Here is a 22,606-nt window from a genome sequence, read left to right as displayed (position 1 = left end):
AAATTTGGCAACGAAGAGTAAACACGATGGTGACATTAACCCCCCGCCTTGGCAGTAATGGACGTATTAGTATCGCAGCCACAGTGAAGCATAGATGCAAATCCGGAGAAGACCCGGCATCTGGCCCCACCCGAAGTCGGCAAGGCCCGCTCGGAGGGAGGGAGGTCGAACAAGAACGGTGGGGTCTGCACGTGCTCCACCGATAAGATAAGAGGTACCTGGCAAGCCCATGAGCAGCGTGAAATAAATTTGCCATCGGCGCATTCAGGGACGAGTGTCTGTCTACCCAGGGGCGGTCTTTGTTGGCAGAAATATTCAAGATCCATCAGCTCCGGCGCATTCATTTCCAACTCAACCTACGCGTCGCGATCGCTTCTATCGGCACAATCCAACCGAGTCGCTCCCTACAAACGACCACAACCACACAACTAATTTCCTTTACCACACAATGGCTTTCCCCGGCGGCGGTGCGATGCCTCCCCAAGAGTCGCAAGGCGGATCCCCAGGCGCGGCGGCGTCTCTGGGCCCCCCGGATCCTGAGATGAAGGCTGTATGTTGAGAAAGGTATCTCTCTTGGGATGACTCTCTGCTAACGATGGACTTGCGCTCAGATGACCAACTTTATGGAGAACTGCTTTACGAAGAGTATCATGTCTGGTGTCATGGGTTTCGGTATGGGAGGATTATTTGGCATGTTCATGGCATCTGTACGTTTTCCTCCCCCCCTTCTTCTCCCGCACTCTTTTTCTCCTCTCCGAACTAGAAAAGCGCATTAAGACTGACTTCCCCCTTTCTTCTGCTCAGATGTCCTACGACACCCCCTTCCACACAGCAACGACGGCCGGCCAAACGACGGTGACGCCCATCGCGGACCTACCTCTGCGCCAGCAGCTGCGCGTGGGCTTCAAGGACATGGGCACGCGGTCGTACAGCATGGCCAAGAACTTTGGCAAAGTCGGCGCGCTGTTCGCGGGCATCGAGTGCGGTATCGAGGGTCTGCGGGCCAAGAACGATTTGGGCAACGGTGTCGCTGCGGGATGTCTGACGGGCGGGATCTTGGCCAAGAATGCTGGGCCGCAGGCTGCGTTGGGCGGGTGTGTCGCGTTTGCGGCGTTTAGTGCTGCTATTGATGCGTACATGAGGCAGCCGAGCGATGAGTAGGGGGGTTGTTTGTGGGGATGATGAGGGGGGCTATTGCCTCTCCCGTCACTCTGGGGCGGGCGGAGAGGCTATGCATGAGCTTTTGTTCCTGCTCTCCGTCTTGGGGCGACGATAAGTGACTATTTGTACATGTACCAACAAAAAGGCGGATGGGAGAAGCATTTTTGCATTGCACGGCGTTACGGGAACGGTTCAGTCATATTCTACTGGCCCTTTTTTGTTTTGGGAGGAGCCGGCTTAGAAGAAGGGGGGAAGGGGGAAGCGATATAGATGCCAGAAACTCTCTCCACTTTGGATTTTTCAAGGGTTGGTGGTGTTGTTGTTGTACACCCGCCTACGCCAGCGGGACGACTCTGCTCAGATCTCTGTCGGATAGACTACATGTCGGAAGCAAGAATAGAATTGTAATATTTTTGGCCTTGATTCAGCAATTCCGATATCCGAGTTGATGGATTGCACGATAGGTGCATTTTTGCTTCTTTCAATCTAAGCCTATCCTCCCCGTTCTTATCTGGTATTCTAGTAATCCCGAGGCGTCCTACCCGGGAGGGAATCAAGCTCAACGCCGTGTACTAGAAAAAGCTCGCTGGCTCTCACTGAAAAGGTCAAATAGTCGTAGAATCGGATCCCGTGACGATCCTCGGCCACCTGGGGTTCCTGCCTTGGTGGCGACCTTGGTTCATGTCATCTCATGTAAGCCTTGTCTTTTTTTCTTCTTCCCTCTTGTCCCGTATCCCTCATCTTTGTTCCCCTTTTATTTGCTCTCTTCCTGTTCTTCTTCATCATCACCTCATCAGCACCGTGCCGCACTCACGACGCGGTGTAAAAGTTAAAGGCCCCGAACTCCCAGTACGCCGTCTTGAAGGCGTCCGGGTTGTTGGCCTGGAAATCCGAGCAGCTGCTCCCGCCGCACCCGGAATCAGCATACTTTGCCTCGACGAGCGAGCCGCAGACGTCGATATTGATGATGAGCGACTGGTTCGAAAAGTGGGAGCTCATATCGCACGCCGTGTTGGGAAAATCGGCGAGCGCCTCGCCCCAGGTGCTGGGGTCGGGCGACGACGCGGCCGTGATGTCCGAGGGCACAGAGTCCCTCGCAAACTGCCACACGCGGATCCCCTCGTCGCGCCACTCCATGGCCATGTACCCGCCGCCGCCGGCGTTGAAGTCGGATCCGTACGTCGAGGCTTTGCCCTCGACGCCGCAACCCGCGTTGCCGTTTGTCGTGTTCTTGCAGTCCGACTGCAGCGTCGAACCCGTCTGCTTGCGCTTGACGCTCATCTCGCAACCGGACGTCGTGTGCAGCGTCATCTGGTTGCCGTCGGTGCCCTGGTTGATGGCCTCCATGACGTCGATCTCGCCGGCGTCGGGCCAGTTGTTGGGGTCCGAGAACCAGAGCGCCGGCCAGCTCGCGCAGCCGTAGGGTGTGTGCTTCACGTCGAAGATGAAGAGGCCCTTGTCGTACTGCGTCTTGGACTCGACGCGGACGGAGAAGCGGCCCGTCGAGGCGTCGGGCGATGAGGTGTTGCCGGTGGTGTGGTCTACCCTCAGCACGGCGGTGGAGGATGTGGCGTATGTGAGGTTCTTTATTTCACGAAGAAAAGTTGCATACTCAGCCGGTGGTTCCATAAAAGTAGTGGGTGAAGATGTTTAAATACCCTGCTTGCAGCCTCATCGGCACCGACGTAGTGAACCATACCCCCAGTAGGATCGTAGGTATTGAAGTAGTTGAAGCCATCGAAGAAGTTCTCTCCAGAGTCTGTCATTATCAGATCGAGTGTTCATGGTCATTTATTCAGCCGGGGGCTCGTGCGACGGGCGAGGACCCTGAGCACGGTTCCGTACATGTGTCACTCAGCTTGTACGTCAGCTGGGAATAGTCGGGATATCGGTTCTTGTTGTTTTGTGTGACGGTGACGGCAACGACAATGACAATGATGATGACGAGGGCACCGCCGACGCCAGCCCAGATCCGTTTCGTCCATCCCTTGGGATTCCACCACGCAGTCTGTTGTTGCCCGAGGCGCTCGTTTGAAAATCCGTAGTCGCCCATGATGCCGCCGTAGTAGTCAGAGTCGTTCATGGAATCGGGGTACGGAGAGAAGCCTCGGGGCCAGTCTGGGGTCTTTATCTCGTCCCGGAAAAGTGGGTGGACCAGGACCTTTGGTGGCACGACGAGTATCTCCGCAAAAGGTGTCTTGCTACGATTGATATTGGGCGATACGATATATGTGCCTGGCTGCGCCACGAAGACACCTGCAGGAGGATGTTGACCAGGCCATCTCGCGGCTGCTCTAGGCTTCGGGGCCGGGGTGGGGGTGGGAAGCAACGGCTCTAGGTCGAGGGCGACGGCTCTAGATTTGCGCTTTGGTCTGGGAAGGACGGGTTTCGGACCCTTCCAGTACTCAAACGGAGTGTAGCCGAGTGATGTGTTTGGTCCCAGATTTGGAACCATCTTTTCTTCAAGCTGATACGCTTCACGTAGTTCCACCCCCGATTTTTCAGAGAGTGACGACTACGCCTATCATACGTAGTATGTACGCGTACGCTGGTGGACCACAAAACCCGGTCCAATGGCGACTAGCGGATGAGAAGGAAAAAAGGGATAGAGACTTGAGAGGCAGCCCGGCTTGCTTTGGTCTGCAGGCGACTTCGGTGGCCGACTCTCTCTTGCGCGCATCAGGGATCTGGAAAGAAATGCGAGCGTCGGGCGTGAAATGTTCGTATTATTGCTGCTGTGCCAGGTTTCGGGCTTACTATGGCGTGGTAAATATGCCAAAAGTAGGTAGATGACTCAAGCGGTGACAAGAGAGGCCTTGCTCTTTTCTTCCCCTTGTTCTGTGGTAATGATAATAGTGGTATAGGCAAAGCGGCGCAGTCCTCTCAGAGGCTTGAAGTGAAATTATAATAAAATATTAAAAAGGAAGGTATTGGTAACCGCCAAGAGGCGTTGAATCTGCGGTAGAGAAGAGATGAGAGAAGAGAGGTCTTACATGAAGCAATCGGAGGTGGGAAACCTGGAGAAATAAGCATCGATCGTGGTTCCTCACGGACAGACAACCTTTTTTCCGTCAAAGAGGCCACGACGACGCGGGGGGCGAGACATGATACACGGTGCCCAACAAGCAAGCAACTGCCAACTTTGCAATTGAGCTTTAGCTGTGCGTCCGAGGTATGGATGATCCCCTGGAGATCACATAAGTCAAGGGGCTGGTGGGTGTCAAGCATAAGGAAACGTGAGAACGACTGGCACCTCCGCGCGCCGGCGCCAAGCACGGGCTCGGATGTAAACTGGATGACGGTACCGAAGATGCTGCCAAGGTGAAGTAGAGGGGGGGGCCATCAGAAAGGCGCCTCATGGGGCTTCTGCGAGGAAGCAGGGACATCTGACTGCCGGCCTGTCAAGGCCGGGTCTTTGCGAGCGAATATGGGGGGCCCGGGGTGAGTGAGGCTGGGGAGGAGTTGTGGGCCGGCCCTGGAGCCAGACCCAAGGTGCATTGCGAGAAAAGTCAAGTCCTGTCAAAAGTCATGCTGTCTCTGCAAGCTTGCCGGTGCGTCTGGGGTGTCGTGTCTGGGAAGAAGCTTCTTTTTCATGCTTTAGAAGCAGATACAGCCCTCGGGGCATGAAAGAAGGGGTATGTGAGTGGAGGGGGGCCATGGACGGTACCAAGTGGGCGCCTACAGCGTTACCGTTGCAGGGTTCAAGGGAAAGAAGACAAGAAACATAAATGGGATGGAGAAGCTCTGCTGGCTCATGGCTCTGGGCTTTGAACGCGAGGCAGTGCCAGGGTTCCTCGGCCTGCGTCGTTATGATAGGGACAGACGACTCACGAGTGAGATACTTAGATTGGGCATTACCCAGCGTCAATGTGCGAGGCAGGGCTTGCCCCTCAGCCCGAAAGGAGGACCGGATGCCAGGTTTTGTTGCAGCCTCGAGATGAAGAGCGAGCGAGTGCGAGTGCGTTCCCAACTGTCAGTGACCTGCCTCGGCTCCCAGACAGCATCTCATTATTATCTTTGCTGCGCGGGCGATGATAACAGACGACGGTGTCAAAGAGGCAAAATGAATCCGAAGTCTTTGCTATTGTTGTCGCCGCCGCACGAGATGGTAGGAATGTAAGAGAGACGGGGTTGAAGTCGATGTCGGATGAAGCAGCCGGCAGGATCGACGCTTCATAACGCCTCATAGCGGATGCACATCGACGGTGTCTGATGTGACATGCATTGGACTGGCAGTGACTGGAACTAGGTAGGAAGGACAAGGAAAACCATCCGGAGGAAGTATGGAAGTTGGAAGAGACAAGCTTGGCTTCTGGAGTCAGGGGTGAGCAGGGCACGGCTTAGAGGCCGAACCCCCAAGCACTAAAGGGCTTGGCGACAGGAGCCAAGTTGGACCGTCCGTGAAGCCCTAAACTCTGAGTCTGGAAGTCAATGAAATGGGACCCGCGCAGCTTGTCGTATGCATTGCCTTTTCTCAGCCAAAAGGCCCGAATAACTATGTCAAGTGTGCGGTCTTGTCTTCTCTCTCTGCTTGCTCCCCGATCATTGATCCGATGTCGTTTGTCTTTCTCTGAATCATGGAACTACTTTCGCAAGACCCTGGTTTACGGGTGATGGGAATCAAGCTTGATTATCAGCCCTCGTCTCATGCCGACGCTTTGATCTCAGAGGGTTTCCTTCACAGAATTTGAACGAGAGCGACTATCAGAAAGATATCTAGCGTCGGGAACTAGAAATGAAATGTAACGAGGGAATGAGCAAGAATAGACGGAACGGCTGCCAGGTTTGCAATGTCTCACAGCCAGTCCGCGGACCTGACATGACTGGGAGCCGCATTGAAAGATCGACTGCTGATGTGCGGCGAACCATTTCGTGATTGATCTGCGCCTGGGGATCCGCCAGCTCGAATTCGGATCAGGTTCGGCTTGCCGCTCCTGCAATGGGCCCCAGCCCAACTCGTGGAACGAGATCGGGAGAACTGATCAGCATATTTGACATCCGCGTACCTGTCCATCGGGGAGCAGTTGGAGGTGTTTGAGTGAACATTTGAACTGGGTCGCATATGGCCCGGAAAGCCCAACATGCGTGATGCGAACATGAAGCCTAAATACCTATAGCATGTAAGGTCAAACTCTGGTAGCCTTCCCGCTGGCGGTTGGCGTAGATTTAAGCTTACAACAGCTCTTGCCTCTTTCTCTCATTCCATCCTCCGCCATGGCTTTCTCCGCTGTCTCTCGTCTCACGATGCTTCAAACAAAACACCAACTCTCCTCACTTCATACTTCACGGTAACCCACCTTTTGCTACACTCCGTGATTGCCCAGCAACCCTTCTCAACGGTGAACTCTTATCCTCTCAAGAACGCATGAACAGTCACATTCCTAAAAGCCGGTTGGCTCACAGCCAAGGCATTGGCAAACGTCTCCGACTCGGAGCTTAAACCACGAGAGCAAGAAAACGCAACTGTTTCAACAAGAAAACCTGTCAACCAAAGCTTCTGGTCTACCACCTTACATACCAAGCTTACCAAGGACAATACAGACTTTAATTATAGGCCCGGAACGTCCAATGCTCCAGCCACCACCCACGTTTCCCACAACACTGCCTGATCTTCGTCTCAACTATTTGTTTTCCCCCCTGGCTCGCCTGATGTCTTGGATCTTGGTTCAACTCCCGGGCCACATTTGCAAACCACCAATGACACCCCACGACGTGCCCCTCGCCGGTCGTGACTGTCACTCCCGCCGACACCCAACTCTGACAAGTTTTACCGACTTCAAGGCCTGCCTGTCAACCCAGCAAGTAGCCAGTCCAGTCGTTTGCTCCAGAGGTACCAGAACAAATGGTTCCGTCCGTCTTTCGTCCGGTTCTCGGCCTTGTCTTGGAAGAGAGAAGCATGAGTTTGCCGCAACCAGTCCGAAGATAAAAGTCCGCATGAATTCGCCGTCCCTGAAACAACCAGCGTCGCTACACCAACTCATCCAGTCGGCTTCAAGCCAAAAAGTCAAGAGAATTTCCGCCCTAAAACACACAATAGAGGGCCCACGAAGTCTACGCAATCATCCAATGTTTCTTCACCACGTCTCTTGGGCTCAAATCGATTTTGTGCATGTACTGCAATTTCTGCATTATGCCTTGCAATTTTGCATTTTGCGAGGCTGTTTCCGATGCCCCGAATAAGGGCGCCCATCTCGATGCCAGTCCAAAAAACGTCCCCCACTTTGTCGTACAATGAAGCCAAGAAGCTTTTTTGGTTGGCTATATGGAAACAATAAGAAAACCGGCCTAGTTTAATCATCATCCTCGTCTACTCGCGCCCGCTTCGGCTGCCGAGAATCATCGTCCTGAAGACCGTAACCCCTCTTTGACGAAGAGTTTTGCTCCACCTCGGACAGGAACTTGTCCACGTTGAAGGGGTCCCCGGCATCCTTTTCAAACTGCACTGGTCCCTCTCTCGCCTGTGGAAGATGTTTGTTAGCACTGCCCTCTGCTCTCCTTCGAAGTGGTGTACTAACCTCGACATCTTCTGTGCCCTTGAACGTCCCCCTACCCAAAGCCTCGCCGAACCGACTGGTCTTTTGGATCTTGGCCATTTCCTTATCACCTGCTGCCTCGTCGTCCTCATCGTCCATGTTGGCTCGCGGGTTATAAATGCTGCCAATGGCCTCTTGGGCGGCGAAAAGCGGCTTGTCGTAGTGGTTGTCCTCGTTGAAGCCGCTGTCGAAGCCGCTGGACTGGTTGAAAAGTCTCGAGTCATACATGGTTTCCTTGGACTGGGTAGGTTTGGCAAGACCAAGAGCAATCTTTTCCGAAATGTCGCGGTTTTGCTCTCTTGCCATGACCTGCACTCTCCTCTCGGCACCCATACGTGACTGCCGAAGCTTCCTCTCCTCCTCACGCATGCGCTCCTTTCGTGCCTTTTCTCTCTCCCGGATCTCAGAGTCCTCCGAACCGTCTGAGTCTTCCGAGTCTGAGCCGCTGTAGCTGCGTGACCGTGACCGTGATCGTGAGTCCCGTCTGCCCCCGCCGGCCCGTTCTTCGCGAGCCTTCTGGGCCAGCATTCTGAGGTTCTCCTCCTTTTGAGCCTTCTCCTTCTCTGCCAGACGCTGTTGCATGGCTGCACGCTGTCTTACTTCCTCGCGGGCGTGCCTGTCTGCGACGTACAGCGCTTCGGAAAATTGAGCAAATTTGTCGTTGATCGCCACGTCCTGGAGTCCGCGTCCATCGGCCGCTAATCTCTTGTCCAAGGGGACGGTGAAACCCTTCGGGTTCTTCCAGTTGGAGACCGGCGGGGGAATGCGCCAATCCTCCTGGTCCTTTGCCGTCAGCTTCCGTGGCGGCGATCTCAGGACAGGAGGTGGCGGGCTTGGCGGTCCACGGGGGATCTTCTTGTGCTTGAACTTAGGAGGCTCCATCGGGTCCCTTTGCCGCTCTACAATCTTCATAATGCGGTCCTGCTTGGTCGAGTTGTCGCCCATCTGATTTGCTGGCGTGTATCGCACAAATGTCGGATCGTTTCTCTTTCCGACACTGAGCGTCTTTGGCTTCTGGGCGGCCACGGCACCGCTGACCAGTGCTGCCAGTGCATTCTTCGTCTTTTCCGCCGTCGCTTCCACCTCCTCTTGACTGGGTCGGCTCAGGTCGATTTCGCCCGCGTCGGCGCGCTGGCGAAGAGGAATGAGATCCTTGAACGAGGTATGAACGATTCGGTTTTCAGCGTGGCCCTGACGCGCAATGGCCCCGTAGTCGAGCTTGCCCTCGCCGTCGACCTGGATGGCGAGCGCGTTGCTGGTCGTCGCGCCCTTCTTTCCCATGTCGAGCGGGTATTGAGCGATCGGTATCTCGGGGAACGCGCCACCGTCGCCAAAGTCTTCGGGTCCTCGCGGTCGCCATCCTGCTCGCTGTTGGTATGGTGGAGGGCCCGATCGCTTCAGCACGATTTGCGTCTCGTCCAGCTGGCCGGCACCAACGATACGGGGGCCGCGTTGCAGAGCGCGTGAGGGAGCTTCCTCATCTTCTCCAGTGTATTTGGGTTTCGGGAGGGCCGAGGCCAGTGATGCTGCGATCGAGGCCATGATGATCGGCTGCCTTCGTGAAGCTGTGTTTGGATAGAAATCAGAGATGTCACCTTGAAATTCGCAAGGCAGGTTATGCGCCTGCTCCGTTTTGGACTAGTGTGATAATTAAGCGGGTCTGGTGGTCAGTACGTACCTTCATGTCGCTCGCTCCCGCCAGCCTCCCGTTAGCTTTCATCACAACCACTCATCTCCGCTGACAAGTCGAGGAGTTGTGAGTGACACGTCTCTGGCCAATCTATTTCCGGAGCAGAGACGAGAGGCACCGGATCGCCGCAAAAGAGAAAGGTTTGAACATACACCTATGCGCAGCTTCCCGGTTCCCAGTGTCGCTAATTCCATCTTCACCGTCTGGTGGCTCTTGAGCGCTTCACCATTGACCATCATATGTTTCCTTTAATATATTTAACCGACCAAAGCCGGAATTACAGCACACTGTATGTGGTAGGACATTAAATCGGTGGCTAGTAATGCCATGTTGCATAGCCGACCAAGTCCGTTAGATCGGGTGAACTGGTCCCTTAAAAATAAAACCGGTGGTCTTAACTCCTACAGTGATACCTAAATATATTGCGCCCTTAGAATATGATGTGCATAGGAAATTCGGTATTAGTCAGAATAGAGCGATATAGAACACTCAACTCCCGGCCATCAGGCTGAATCTGATCATGTCGATTTCAAAGCCAACATAACATTGCGACTCTCCACTCTTTAGATCTTGCCAGACAGAGAAGCATGATAGGTTATGATGCCGTCGTGATCTTGGTGCGTCTATAACTCGACCCTGAAAGTGGCGCGGTAATCTTTAACCATGCGAAAGCCACGTTGCCCATCAGTTATCTTCTTGGTGACGAACTCTAGCTCCGTAGCCTGAAATCGAGGGTTTGTGCAAATGCTCAAAAGTGCCTTCTCAAATGCCTCTTCTTGCGAACTCCCCCAGTCGAGATCGTCTTTGACAAGGTCCGGGAAGTTATCCGGGAGGACGTTTCTGGTCGTTAGTAGCTTGTCAGCGCCCAACAACCGATCAGAACCGTAAAGTACGGCGAAGGGCTGTTGACGCGGACTGGCCCATCCCTGAAATGCCTCGACGAATAAATACACTGAGACTAAGAGTTTGATCTCTCAGAACTGGCAAAGTCACCGGCAATAAATGAAGACAGGTTTCTCACCCAATGCAGCCCGGACAAGACTTAACCCTAGCGATCCGCGTTGCGTCTGCCTTGCGACGAGAATTGCGAGGAATGAAACATAGTCACTTTCGTCGGAGTAAGACATGCTTATGGGACTAGATCAAAAGTCAGGTTCGAATAGGTAAGTAAGAACGTAAAGTTCGCCATTCTAATGCGTCATGAGACCATCTCACGATCCGCGATCTAAGGTCTAAGCAGCTAATCGAGCCACCCACTCTTATATACAGCGGCAATATATACATCGAAGTTCGAACACCGCCTAAGACATCCCTAACGGCTTGATTACACAACACTCTAAGATAGATATACACTACTGCTTGCGGCACAACTTGCTGTTCTGCGAAGGCAAGTTGCCCATAATCATCTCCGACATCTCCCAGCTCTCGGAACCGACGCCGTTCTGCGCGTAAAACACATCGTTGGGGTCATACTTCTTCTTAAGCTCGAGGGCTTTTGCGTACTTTGTACCCCAAAAAGCCTGGGTGAAGTCGGGCTCGATGTAGTCCGACTCGGACATGTACGCGCCCGCGCCGGGGGAGACGTCGCGCCAGCGCTGCATCCAGTCGAACGTGAGCTTGTCGCTGGCCGTCTTGATGACGGTCTCGTTGGCGGTCGGGTCCCAGAGGGCGGCGGTGATGCAGTGCATGACGGCCTCGCGCCACGCCGGGTTGACGGCGTTATCCGGGTACCCCGTCTTGGGCGCCGCCATCATGTTGAAGGCCACGATGTAGCCGCCCTCCTCGGAAACGGACTTGATGGCCTCAAAGGTGGCGTTGAGCTTGGTCTCGTCTTCCCAGTTGGCTCGGGGGAAGAGACGGCTGGCTTGGCGGATGGCGTTGGATCCCCAAGGCTCCAGCGGAAACGAGTTTTGCCAGGCCGAGTAGAAGTTGTCGTACTCGGTGTAAACGGGCTCGACTACGAGGCCTATCGCGGCCCACTTGGCAAAGAGGGGAGCCGCGAGAGCAGCGAGCTCGGTCTTTGTCATGTTGGGTGCCCACCAAGGGCCCATGTCGAAGGCGAAGGAGGTGCCGAGGTTCTGGATACGGAAGTATCCGTAGTTGGCGTTGTCGACAGCGTACTCGACAAAGCCGTCAAAGTAGAAGCGCAGCGCGGTCCAGAACTGGTCGGTGGTCAAGTTGTCACCGCTGGAGAAGGCAAAGGTCATGGTAGTGATGTTCATCTTGGGCTGTGCCTTGACGACGGCAGAGGTGACAACGCCGTACGTGGAGCCGCCACCACCGCGGATGGCCCAGAATAGGTCAGAGTTCTGGGACTCGCTGGCTGTCACGAAGCGGCCGTCGGCAGTGACGACTTCGAAGGAGAGGACATTGTCCGCCGCCATGCCGTACAGACCGGACATGGGGCTGTGCCCGCCGCCCTGGACGTAACCGCCCATGACACCCACGGTCTGTCCCTCTCCGCCGACAGCGGTGACACCGTACTTGTTGGCAGCCTCGTAGATCTCGTACGCCTGGACGCCGGCGCCGAGCTTGAAAGCAGGGCCGCTGTACGAGTCCTGCTGGTAGTTCTCGTAAAAGTCAATGTTCTTGAACTTGTGAGTCCAGATGGATAGGGCACCGTAGCCGGTAGACTTTGCGCCAAAGTCATGGCCAGTGTTCTTGACGACGAGGCGGAGGTTGAGGTTGCGTGCAAAGTTGACGGCCAGCTGGACGTGGGCAACGGTGGTGGCCTCGACAACGTAGGAAGGCAGGCCGCCGACCTTGCAGTTGGTCTCGCCGACATTGATGGTAGGGGGCATGCAGTTGAGGCCCTCAAAGAGGACGGCGTTAATGGCCGTGGGGTCCTCGGTGTGGTAGTATGATCCGTTGACCCAGTTGGCGGTCAAGAAGTCGCACTTTGCCTGATCGTAGTTGCCGAAATCATCGTAGCAGACAGAGGCCTCGGGGATGGTTTTGGTGAGAGCACCTCCCAGAAGGAGGTTGAAGATGTCCCAGACAAGGCCGATCGGGTACAGGAGGTCTCCGGGATAGGTCTTGCAACGGCCAAAGAGCGATCTCTTTTTGACCGAAGATCCATCCTCGAAGCCAAACAGGGAGATGTTGGACAGCTGGAGCGCTGTGAGGTTGGCAAGGACGGCATCGGTGAGCTGAAGCTTTTCCCCTTCAGAAAGGCCGGCAGAGGTGCTGGCGATGGAGACGTCAGCAACCTCAGCGGCCGGGGCAACAGTCGAGGCGTCGGCGGCTAGAGCGTATAAGTCAGTTACCTCAGTCTTTGAAGGTTTGAATAGACGGTAGAATACTCACCAACTTCTTGACCGTCGACGACGATAGTCTGGGCCGCAGCCAAGTGGCTGACAGACAGCAGAGCCGCCGTCAAGAGGGAACGCATCGAAGACATGGTTACCACGTGGGGTCAGACACGAGTGCTGCCGATGGACGGATGGGGAGCAGTAAGAGACAATCAACAGAGATGGGACGAAGTGCTTCAAATATAAGACCTCGCAGATCTAATTCGCGGTTCTTCCAACGACAACAGCGGGGTGAACGCGTGGAGACCGAGATGAGCAAATGGAACGTTGGACCGTTGGATAATGGGAACAGACGGTAGAGAGGCCGAAGCGGTGGGATACCCGTTTGCAAAGGACGAGAACCAACATGTGCTATGCCACCTAGAAGGGAATCGAACGATGGTCGACGAGGTATAATAGCGGGCAGGAGTGGGCTCGATGGCAATAGTGTTGCTGTACGTCTGGGAGGCATTACCTTATTGCGTATTGATGTAGGTCAAAGCATCCACGGTCCACGGCCGAGAGGCAATGTTTGCAAGGGCTATTCTACATTATCCGTACGGATAGAACCCATACCTTTCTCAGGAGGCCATAAAAGAGGGGGCGTGAAGGCGGCAAAGGGACAAGAACGAGGAAGAGCCCAATATTGACGGCCGAGACTTCTCTCCGGAGCAACTGATAGCGGCGGATGCGTGGCAAGCATCCTTCGCCCAGGGTTCCAGAATTGGTCAAATGTGCTCGTTGATAGCAGGCATTGAAGTGAATCCTACCAGAGACGAGACCCCGTCCGAGGGAGATGAACAATGCTGACCTCCTCGTGGGAGATGATGGGTTAGGGGCAATCCTGGAGGCGAGGTTGCCATGCTCGGAGCCGTTGCCAAAGAGTCTCATGGACTTTGGAGTTAGCACAACACAAAAAGTCACTCACATACCCATAGAGTACTCAGTAGTCACAGGAGAGAGAAAAGAGGACCTGGCCGGTCCAACAGACCTGCAGCTTCATCTCCACTTGGAGTCGGCACCGGCAAGGGTCCGGTGCGGACTGCGCGTCCGTTGAGTGGCTGGACGTTGCACATCGGAGCCTGGATCTTGGCAACCTTGGCCGAGATGGTGGCCCCCCGCAACTCTTTCACCCTCAGGGATTATGGCCCCGGCCCTTGCATGTACAGTTGCCAACTCGGCCCTTGGTCTTGCAAGTTGCTGCAAGCCGGCGCAAGGTGGCCGGCCGGTCGGTAGGTTCGCCGTCCTACGGCATGCCAGTGCGCATCAACGGTTAACGGAGCAAGAGTCTAGCTTGGGAAATCCGCTCGGAATGAGTACTCGTCACATGAGATTGTTCAGGCAGGTATGTTTAGCAATGTCAGTTCAAGCCTCGTTGTGTTGACTTTCAAAACTCTGGAATTGGATGAACCGTCTGAGCTGAGAGTAAAGTTTTAGGTAAGGCAACGTCTATTGAGCGAGTCAAGTTGTTACATTCCAACAAGATTTCTGCAACACTCTTGAGCTTCTCGTCTTTTTCATTGCTTCTTTTCCTTCTTCGTACTCCACGAAAGGTTCCACTTGGTCCGTTTTGCTACTCATCTTTAGGTCCACACGGCCGCACAAGAACATAACCAACAACCAACAGTCCAACGCTAGCTCAGGCGTGCATGTATTTCGTATGGGAGATTTGCATACGCAAGATTCTTCATCGCAAGGATTATAGGCCCCCTCTCAGCTGTCCGCGGTATCCCAGCCAGTTGCCAGATTTGGCTGGTAAGAAGACAGCAAGGTTGAAGCCGGTCTTACACAAAGTCCCCGAAATCCTTTTCTCGCACAATTCTCCTTGTTTGGTTGGCTCTGGGAAAAGAACAGAGAGGTCACCATGTGATCAAGGCACAGTCACTCCTGGCGCAAAGATGCGCAAGGACTGCGAACGGTATTTCACTAGCGATTCAGTCATGTACCAAGGGGTCGAGCCTTGAGGATGGCGGAGACACGCTCGATAGAAGAGAGGGATTCTCCATGTTATGACCACGATCCGGCTGTTTCGTTTTGCTCCCGACGTGTTTAGGTTCGTAAAGAACCCATCATCCCTTTTTTTATTTTTCTTTTGAGACGAAAGCTTAAGCCTGTCACGACGACACTGCTGAGTTGTGTATGTGAGTGTGATATTTTGTTGGCCGCCCACATTACGGAGACGAAGACTCGTAACGATAAAAGGGAGGGCTTACTGAGCGAGCATTCATCCGAAATTGTCAAGAGAAGAGGAAGGGCTTGGGAGAACAATTCTGCGGCATGGTGCAGTAGGATCACCTCGAGGCCGAAACTCCTTCTTTCTTTTTCGTTCTCACTCACTCACACCTTTGCCTGCCGGTTGGTCGGCATGCATGACGTGGAGGGAGAGTGGCCCGGGTGTTGGCAACCCCTGTCCCGCGCAGAATAGATTGAGGGCGAATTAATATATGCTCGGCGGGGGCAGCGGGCTTGCAAATCCTGTCGGACCATCGGGTGCCGCGCCCTGTCTTCCCGCGAGGTGATCATTCAAAGCAAAGACCACCTTTGGATCTCTGCAACAATACGGGTTTTCCGATATCTTATCAGTTTCGGCGCCTTGTTCTGGGGTGTTAGTTGGGGAGGGCAGTGCCATCCATAGACGTTTTGGCGATGATGGACGTCTATGACAAGTCGATGTCAGATACCAAAAACATCGGGAATCTTCAACACGCAGCACGTCACCGAATTCGCGGCAAAGCAAGCAGAAAGTAGGTGTGACAGCACGGCAGTCGTAAAGTTCCCGACGGACCTGCGTCTTTTTTCTTTCTTCTTCATGCCAACGTGGGAAAGCCGAGACACATGGGACTTCCCGTGGGTAATCTGCTGTGCCGCCGGTGGCAATGCATGGATTTCTTCAGGAGACCCGTCAGTTCTTCAGAGAACTTGCTTCAGTCTTCGTCAGCTGTCAACCCAATCCCGTCGGCCTCGCGAGAACTAGAGGCCGCATGCATAGAACTTGAGTAGGAGAGTCTAGCTATATCCGCCAATCTCGGCTTCCGAGTTCCTGCTCTTTCACAAGTATACACATCACTCTCTCGCGTCTTGTCGCCTCCCTTCCCCAACCAAGTATTGAGGAGCGAGACGGGGCCCCTATTCCTACTGCCTATCCGTACCTACATGCATCCCTACGGAGTACATGCACTTCGTATGCAGAGACTGCAGAAGCAGTGAACACGGCTCAATGCCCAACTCAGCAATTCGCTCAACGGCGGCCGCAGCTGCGCTAGCGAAAAGTCCCAGGTTCGCAAGCTCAGCGTATCTGTAGTGTAGTGTGTAATTCCAGGTTGGTTTCACCTGGTCCGAACTTGCTGCGGAACCCCGGTGTACCTGCATCCCGGGATTCGGCCTGGAAACATGGGTTCGTCGGCCACAGTCCTTAGCCACTAACAACAATTATACGAAGTCACCAACGCTCATCAAGTACACAACTGTGACAACCATCCAAACCCCGGTCTGGGCCCACGAGTGACTGTACGTCAACCTCTAGCCATCGTTCGATAACCCAGAGTCTCCAAGAAAATGCTACTCCGATGAAGCTCCATTGCTCCACGCCTGCCAGATGGCCGCCCGCGATCGCTGCAGGCAACCCACCCTCGCAGTCCTCGCTCACACCCCCAGTCCCACGGTCTGCTCCTACAGGCCGGCCTTTGAGCAGCGAGGCTCGCCTTTAATTTACACAGCAGCCTATCCGTACAGTCTATTCCTTCTCACCATGGAGCGATAGGAGGGGGCAAATGCGAGCGGCTTCGGGTTCTTTTCCTCGTTGGGCAGCATAACGGGGGGACACATCCGCCCCTCTCTTCCCACTCCAGGCTGGAGTCGCTGGTCTATCCGTACAGCCCGACACCCCTCTCCCCATCTTTGCCAAGTAAGCTTGTTGACGGGAACTCACAGACATGAGACCATTTTGCAACGTCCAGAAGCTGTCAAGGAAGACAATGGAAGGAGTGTAATGGACGGGAAGGTTGCTTTCTTGGTACGCCACTGACGCTCGGTAGTCTCAACGGTTACTAGTCATGGCGTTGTCTCTTATTGAGGAGAAGCAAATCTACAATTTGGGCTCCCAAGCAGCGACATATTCCCACATAGATCGACGGCGGGATGGTGTGGAACTGGGAAAAAGCCCCAAACATCTGGGTTCTTCCTCGACCCCCCTCAATGTCTGTTCGGGGGCTGTACCTACATCGTTAAGAATTTGACTGCCCAACACAAGTATATCGATCGAACTCTTGGCCAGCGAAGATGATATCCTTGCCAGATGTAAAGCAGCAGGAGCAGGCGCCAAGGGGGTGTGGGAGAAAAAAAGAATCCTGGTGTAGGGATTTGCCAGCGACTCCCAAAGAGCAGCTCCAGTTTCTCTTCCCACAGCCGCACCCACATGACTGGTAACAGGATCTGTTTTGGAAAGCCAGGGCCGCCACATTTCGTGTAAAGCTGTTCAGACTCTAGAGGGCAAAGGCCACCGAGAGGTCCTCCTCGATTGGCCCTGCCTGCCTGCCGCTATTCCGTTTCTTCTCCTGCATCCCGGCCCTGTCTTGCTTCAAGTCTAGGAAGAGGCAGACAGGCTGACCTTTTTCATTACATCTTTGTAGCCAAGTTCTGTCGTCTCTTTTTTGACCTGTGTGGCCACCCCTACCTGAGTTGTACGTCTTTCACTTCAAGACGTGCAAGAAGAGTTTGAAGAAAAAGGCGTTTCCTTTCCAAGCAAGCTGCATTCTTATCCCAGGAGGGCAATGGCATATAGAATCTACCTCTATCCCCGTCCTGTCTTTCTGAACCGTTTCCCACGCCCTCGCATCAGATATCTGACCCCCGTTTGTTGGTCAAGGCTCTCTTGAGCTTGAAATGAAAACTGGTATACACCTTGGCAGAACTCTCAATCTGACGAAGATCGAGGACGTCCAACATGTCTCAGGCCGTAGCGGCGCTGGTCCACGCGGCTCAGTTAAGGGACACAAGTAGCACCTCGGCGGCGCTGCCACCCATCACCGACGACTATCCGTACCCTTATTCCTCTCTGCAACATACCGGTTTCTTTGTGCTATTCTTCTTTCCGACGATTGCTCTCCTCGTGGTAGGCCTACGGGTGTATAGTCGAGTCTCAACCAAACAATTTGGCTGGGGTCAGTTGAATCCAAGACCTCGATCTGAGTTGACATTCTCTCCCAATGAACTGTAACTAATCTTTGCCGATGCAGATGATGGCTTGATTTGCTTTGCCATGGTAAGTCTGACAGCTCGAATATCTCACCTCTCTAAGTAGTTACCAACATTGAACCCTCCAGGCAGATTCCATTGCCGAGACGGCAGCATCATACATGGGAATGCGGTTAGGATTCATCGGCATTCACGTCAGCGACATACCCCTCGAAGCCGACAGCCGCCTCGGGAGCCTCTGGAACTACATCATCCAGCTGCTGTACAACCCAATTCTGGCCATCGTCAAGACGTCGGTGCTCATGTTCCTGCTGCGGCTCAGCGGCCAGAAGAGGTCGGTCCGGTACGCCATCCACGCGCTTAACGTCTTCAACATTGCGCTCGGCATCGCCATCTTCACGACGATCATCTTCCAGTGCCAGCCCATCAGCTACTTTTGGGAAAAGGCGGGTCGGAACCCGCCGACGGAGGGCAAGTGTATCGACATGGCCGCCTTCTACGTCAGCACCGCCTCCCTCACCATCTTCACCGACGTGCTGGCCCTGGCCTTGCCCTTTTGGATCTTCCTCGGGCTCAAGATGCCTCTCCGCGTCAAGATGGCGCTTCTTGCAGTATTTGGGCTCGGCGCTGTGTAAGTCACAAGGCCATGACATATACGACTTTCGGGCATACCCCCCCTTTTGCTAATACACCTTTATCTCGTAGTGTCACCGCCGTCAGTGTCCTCCGCCTCGCATGGCTAATCGAGATATCCTATCACATCAACCAGCAAGACCCGACCTACGACATCCGCTTCACCTACTCCGCCGTCGAAACGAACCTAGCCATCATCACAGCCTCTGCTCCCGCGCTGCGCGGCCTCTTCCTCCGTTGGTTCCCCAAGTTCTTCGCCTCCCTCAAGAGCTCCTCCAACGGTCGCTATGGAGGCGGCTACGTGCGCAGCGGCGATCCGACCAAGAAGTCCCGCAACACGGTGGCGACGGCCACGGCCACGACGGGAACCAGAGGCCGCTCGAATACCGCGCGCAACGCCGCCGACGCGTTTCAGCTCAAGAGCATGAAAGGCCGGTCCGAGATCCGGGGCCACTCACCCACTACGAGCGAGGAGGAGATTATGACGTACGACGGGATCATGCGCACGACGGAAGTGAATATTGTGTACGACGAACGAAGGGATTCGACGCCGCGTGGGGGCGGCGGGAGGAGAGATGCTGCGCCTAGGGATAGGGATAGGGATGAGGGTGCGGGCAAACGCGATTACGACGCAAAGCTATATTCGACGACCAGCTCAGGAAGTTTCTGAAGAAGTGAGGGCGGGAACCTCGTCTGCCTTTCTGATGCAAGTTGCTTTCTTAACTATTGATGACCATGTATACAAGAATACCAAACCACATAGCGAATTCGTCCTATTGCTACCTCACTTTGAGGTGGGATGCAGTGGGCGAGAACGAACAATTAGATACATAGTAGACCAAAGACAAACCCTCCACTGGGATTGCATGTATTAAGATGCTGTGTTATAGCATCAAGCTGACCCAGGAAACAGAAACAGAGAGTTCACGCACACACCCCCACCTGGAAACCTTTGTCACTCAACTTGACACTTGCTCAATGGAACCTCATCGCTTTGACATTGCATGAATGGCCCATATCAGAGCTGTTCTATTGCCCCCCGCATGATCTGGGCTGACGAGTCTTCGCGGCTCTGCAACCTGTAAGAGAGTTTGCAACCTCCAGCGCCCCCGGTTTTCGACTACACATCAACCTACATGAATCGCAGAATGTAGTATTTCGAGCAAAATGCCTTGGAACGCAGCGACAATGACAGAGGGGCTTTGCGGCTGTAACAATTCACCCGCCGGAAAGGATAAGAGAGTTGAGCATGGTAGCAACCGCCACCTGTCCGACGGTGACGGTTTTCCCTGTCGCGCCATTTTCAGAGAGAGAGTCTAGCTGCCTCGTTTCTTCCCTTTTCTCTTTCGAATGAACAGTCACAACGCCCTTGTCACCTACTCCACGGATGGAACGACGATGCCATCCGGAGCGGAGAATCTGGGCCGGGTATGAAAGACCACTTTCCAACTTTCAAGTCTCGAGGAATGTTCCTAGCGATATTGCGCATGCCGGACCGAGTCGTGGCATTGAGCCATCCTTCACTCTCACTTTCTATGTGCCTTATCTTTTTGGAAGGGCCCCAAGCTGTAATCTTACGAATTTTCTCATCGTCTACTCATCAGTTGGTAGAATTGGTACTTTGCGAATTGAGTTTTGCCCGTCCAAGGCACTATTGCTTCTCCTGCTGAACTCTGCATACGCCGGCGCTGTATCTGTACCGAGTTCTGAAATGCTCGTATCAAGCTCTGATAGATGAATCTATGGCAGGGTTGTTGACTGGCGCCTCTAACGTTTCTTCTTATGGGAAGCTGCCAAAATCTTCCTCTGCATGAGGTAGGGCAGAAGATAGGCTCCCCGCTACGCAAGCCATACTCGAAGAGAGGATGGGGTCGGATGATCGCATGCGGTCTTGGCGAGGGTCTCCCTGTGCATGCTTTCGAGCTAGAAGGGCGCATGTCCAGCAGGCATTGGCACGGATAATGTAGGGCGCAAAGCTTCAGGTTCACCGCTGAAGAGAACATGATCGGCCTAGGCACCGTGTCTCGATCAGTGCTAGCCGCTCGTATCTCTCCGAAATGAATTTCCCTAGAGGAGTCGTGGTGCGGTATGGAGGTACAAAAGTACTAACTTTGCAGCCAGACCACGTTGTCAGATAGCTGTGATGAAAGATAACGTTAGACCTGGTGCGAGATATCGCGAGCTGTGTAAAACGGGGCTAGGAATCTTGCAGTGTAGGCGGAATATGGTCGAAAAAATTGCCCTGACTCGACGTCAAGAATTGAGGGTTGACGGCATTGTTCACCCGTGGCCCGTACCACCAGCTACGGGTCGAGAGGGAGCCCTTGAAGCCTAGAAAGACGAGAAGATAATACCGCCTGAAAGGACGATGCAATCGTTCCCTCTTGCCTGCCGCCGAGTCTTTCGGCACGAGGCGTTGCGCAGCCGCATACCTGTCAGTCGATCATTCAAATTGGGGACGATTCCAGAAGTTGAGGCGAGTCTTCTTTTGGAACGTCAATGCTCACGGGTTGGGCCCCCCATCGATCCCATCTTTGCAAGTTGTCCGGAACCATCCGTTCCGCTGGATTGAGGCTTTGATGGACATGTTCATCTGAAGTTGAAAAGAAAGTTGGATGAAAGCCGTGATGAAGTCAGGAGCAAGCCTGAGGTGGAATACCTCACCTTCGGTATGCATTAGATGAGGATGATGTAATTATGCGAGTTGGCCCAATTGGGTGTCCCGCAACGGTCGGGTCGCGAACCCCACCGCGGGGTAGTCGACGGTACCAGAGCTTTCCATGTAATTGAATGATATCTAGTTCGACACGTTCACTATACGCCTACATTAGAGCGGAAACCAGCCAGAAACAGAGAAGGCTCGCTGTTTTATTTTGGACATCAATCTCCTACACTAAAGCTCACCTACAATTCCCTAACATGGCGGGTAAAGATGTGGTTGTGACCGGAGCCACTGGTCTCCTCGGAAGACAGGTAGCGCGGGCGTTTGACATGAAGAGTTGGAACGTCAAGGGTACGGGATACTCTCGCGCCGATGGCGTCTCCGTCTTCAAAGTCGACCTCGGCAAGACCTCTGATGTTGAAAAGTTTCTTGATGAATCCAAGTAAGGCCACCTTCATCATGCTGATAGCCTGTACCATACCTTACTGACGATCATGGTAGGCCTCAGGTAGTTGTACACTGTATGTACACCAGCATCCTCTGCATAAGACAAAAAGTTTTCAGCACAAGCTCACACAATAGTATAAACAGGCGCCGCCCAGAGGTTCCCAGACAAGGTGGACAGCGACCCGGACGCCGCCCGCGCCCTCAACGTCGAGGCCACACGGTCTCTCGCCAAGCTCTGCGCCGCCCGCTCGACCTTGCTCATCTACATCTCGACCGACTACGTCTTCTCGGGAAAGCAAGGGGACGCCCCCTACGAGGCTGAAGCGGAGACGGGGCCGACGAACCTCTATGGCCAGACCAAGTTGGACGGCGAGCGCGCCGTACTGGAGGAGTACAAGGCTGCCGGCCGCGCGGGACTGGGTCTCGTCCTTCGTGTGCCTGTGCTGTACGGAAAGGCGGACACGCCGGCGGAGAGCGCAACCAATGTTCTCATGGACACGCTGTGGAAGACGCAGGACGGGGGCGCCAAGGTGAAGATGGATCACTGGGCGATCCGGTACCCGACCAACACGGAGGATATTGGGCGCGTGTGTCATGGTAAGTTGCGAGCTGCTTAACGAGAGCAACGAACGTACATGGCTGACGAGGACTGCAGATATCGCCGAAAAGTATCTCGGGGCCGAGGACCGTAGCTCGTTCCCCAAGATCCTGCAGTTTTCTAGCGAGGACAAGATGACAAAGTACGAAATTTGCCAAAAGTTTGCGGATATTATGGATCTCTCCATGGACGGCATCATTGCGAACACGGAGGGCAACGACCCGAACGCGAGTGTCCAGCGGCCGTACGACTGTCATCTTAGCACGCGGGCTCTCAAGGACCTGGGTATTGATGTGTCGACAAGTGACTTCGTCGGGTGGTGGAGGCGCGAAGTGCATGCTTTCCGGCACTGAACGTGGGTTCATCGTGTCTCACTGGGATAAATGTGTATATCTGAAC

The 22,606-nt window shown here is 54.2% G+C and overlaps 7 protein-coding genes across 7 annotated transcripts; 3 read left to right on the top strand and 4 right to left on the bottom strand.

The window, feature by feature from the left end:
- Positions 1-448: 448 nt before the first annotated feature.
- On the top strand, positions 449-1,161 carry CCOS01_00988 (Tim17/Tim22/Tim23 family protein; the record flags this gene model as incomplete). Its single annotated transcript, XM_060449184.1, has 3 exons — positions 449-550; positions 612-707; positions 805-1,161. The coding sequence occupies 3 exons, from the start codon at positions 449-451 to the stop codon at positions 1,159-1,161; spliced, it is 555 nt and encodes a 184-aa protein (XP_060320622.1).
- Positions 1,162-1,971: 810 nt separating this feature from the next.
- On the bottom strand, positions 1,972-3,616 carry CCOS01_00987 (endo-beta-glucanase; the record flags this gene model as incomplete). The annotated part of the gene is made up of 3 exons (XM_060449183.1): positions 1,972-2,745; positions 2,820-2,920; positions 3,007-3,616. The coding sequence occupies 3 exons, from the start codon at positions 3,614-3,616 to the stop codon at positions 1,972-1,974; spliced, it is 1,485 nt and encodes a 494-aa protein (XP_060320621.1).
- A 3,835-nt stretch (positions 3,617-7,451) lies between these two features.
- CCOS01_00986 (SKIP/SNW domain-containing protein) lies at positions 7,452-9,236 on the bottom strand (the record flags this gene model as incomplete). The annotated part of the gene is made up of 2 exons (XM_060449182.1): positions 7,452-7,619; positions 7,677-9,236. The coding sequence occupies 2 exons, from the start codon at positions 9,234-9,236 to the stop codon at positions 7,452-7,454; spliced, it is 1,728 nt and encodes a 575-aa protein (XP_060320620.1).
- A 771-nt stretch (positions 9,237-10,007) lies between these two features.
- On the bottom strand, positions 10,008-10,310 carry CCOS01_00985 (uncharacterized protein; the record flags this gene model as incomplete). The annotated part of the gene is made up of 1 exon (XM_060449181.1): positions 10,008-10,310. A coding segment is annotated over one exon (303 nt), but the record flags the coding sequence as incomplete, so codon positions are not given.
- Positions 10,311-10,736: 426 nt separating this feature from the next.
- CCOS01_00984 (FAD binding domain-containing protein) lies at positions 10,737-12,784 on the bottom strand (the record flags this gene model as incomplete). The annotated part of the gene is made up of 2 exons (XM_060449180.1): positions 10,737-12,628; positions 12,691-12,784. The coding sequence occupies 2 exons, from the start codon at positions 12,782-12,784 to the stop codon at positions 10,737-10,739; spliced, it is 1,986 nt and encodes a 661-aa protein (XP_060320618.1).
- Positions 12,785-17,616: 4,832 nt separating this feature from the next.
- Positions 17,617-19,170, top strand: CCOS01_00983 (CFEM domain-containing protein; the record flags this gene model as incomplete). Its single annotated transcript, XM_060449179.1, has 4 exons — positions 17,617-17,833; positions 17,909-17,934; positions 17,996-18,498; positions 18,573-19,170. The coding sequence occupies 4 exons, from the start codon at positions 17,617-17,619 to the stop codon at positions 19,168-19,170; spliced, it is 1,344 nt and encodes a 447-aa protein (XP_060320617.1).
- Positions 19,171-21,419: 2,249 nt separating this feature from the next.
- Positions 21,420-22,560, top strand: CCOS01_00982 (RmlD substrate binding domain-containing protein; the record flags this gene model as incomplete). The annotated part of the gene is made up of 4 exons (XM_060449178.1): positions 21,420-21,604; positions 21,664-21,683; positions 21,754-22,206; positions 22,265-22,560. 4 exons carry the CDS (start codon positions 21,420-21,422, stop codon positions 22,558-22,560), a joined length of 954 nt encoding a protein of 317 aa, XP_060320616.1.
- Between the last annotated feature and the right edge of the window lie 46 nt (positions 22,561-22,606).

Source organism: Colletotrichum costaricense (genome assembly GCF_030867565.1).
Source record: "Colletotrichum costaricense strain IMI 309622 chromosome Unknown Scaffold_1.1, whole genome shotgun sequence".
Taxonomy (NCBI): Eukaryota; Fungi; Ascomycota; class Sordariomycetes; order Glomerellales; family Glomerellaceae; genus Colletotrichum; species Colletotrichum costaricense.
Note: the sequence above shows the minus strand (reverse complement) of the source record. Positions and strands in the feature narration are given on the sequence as shown.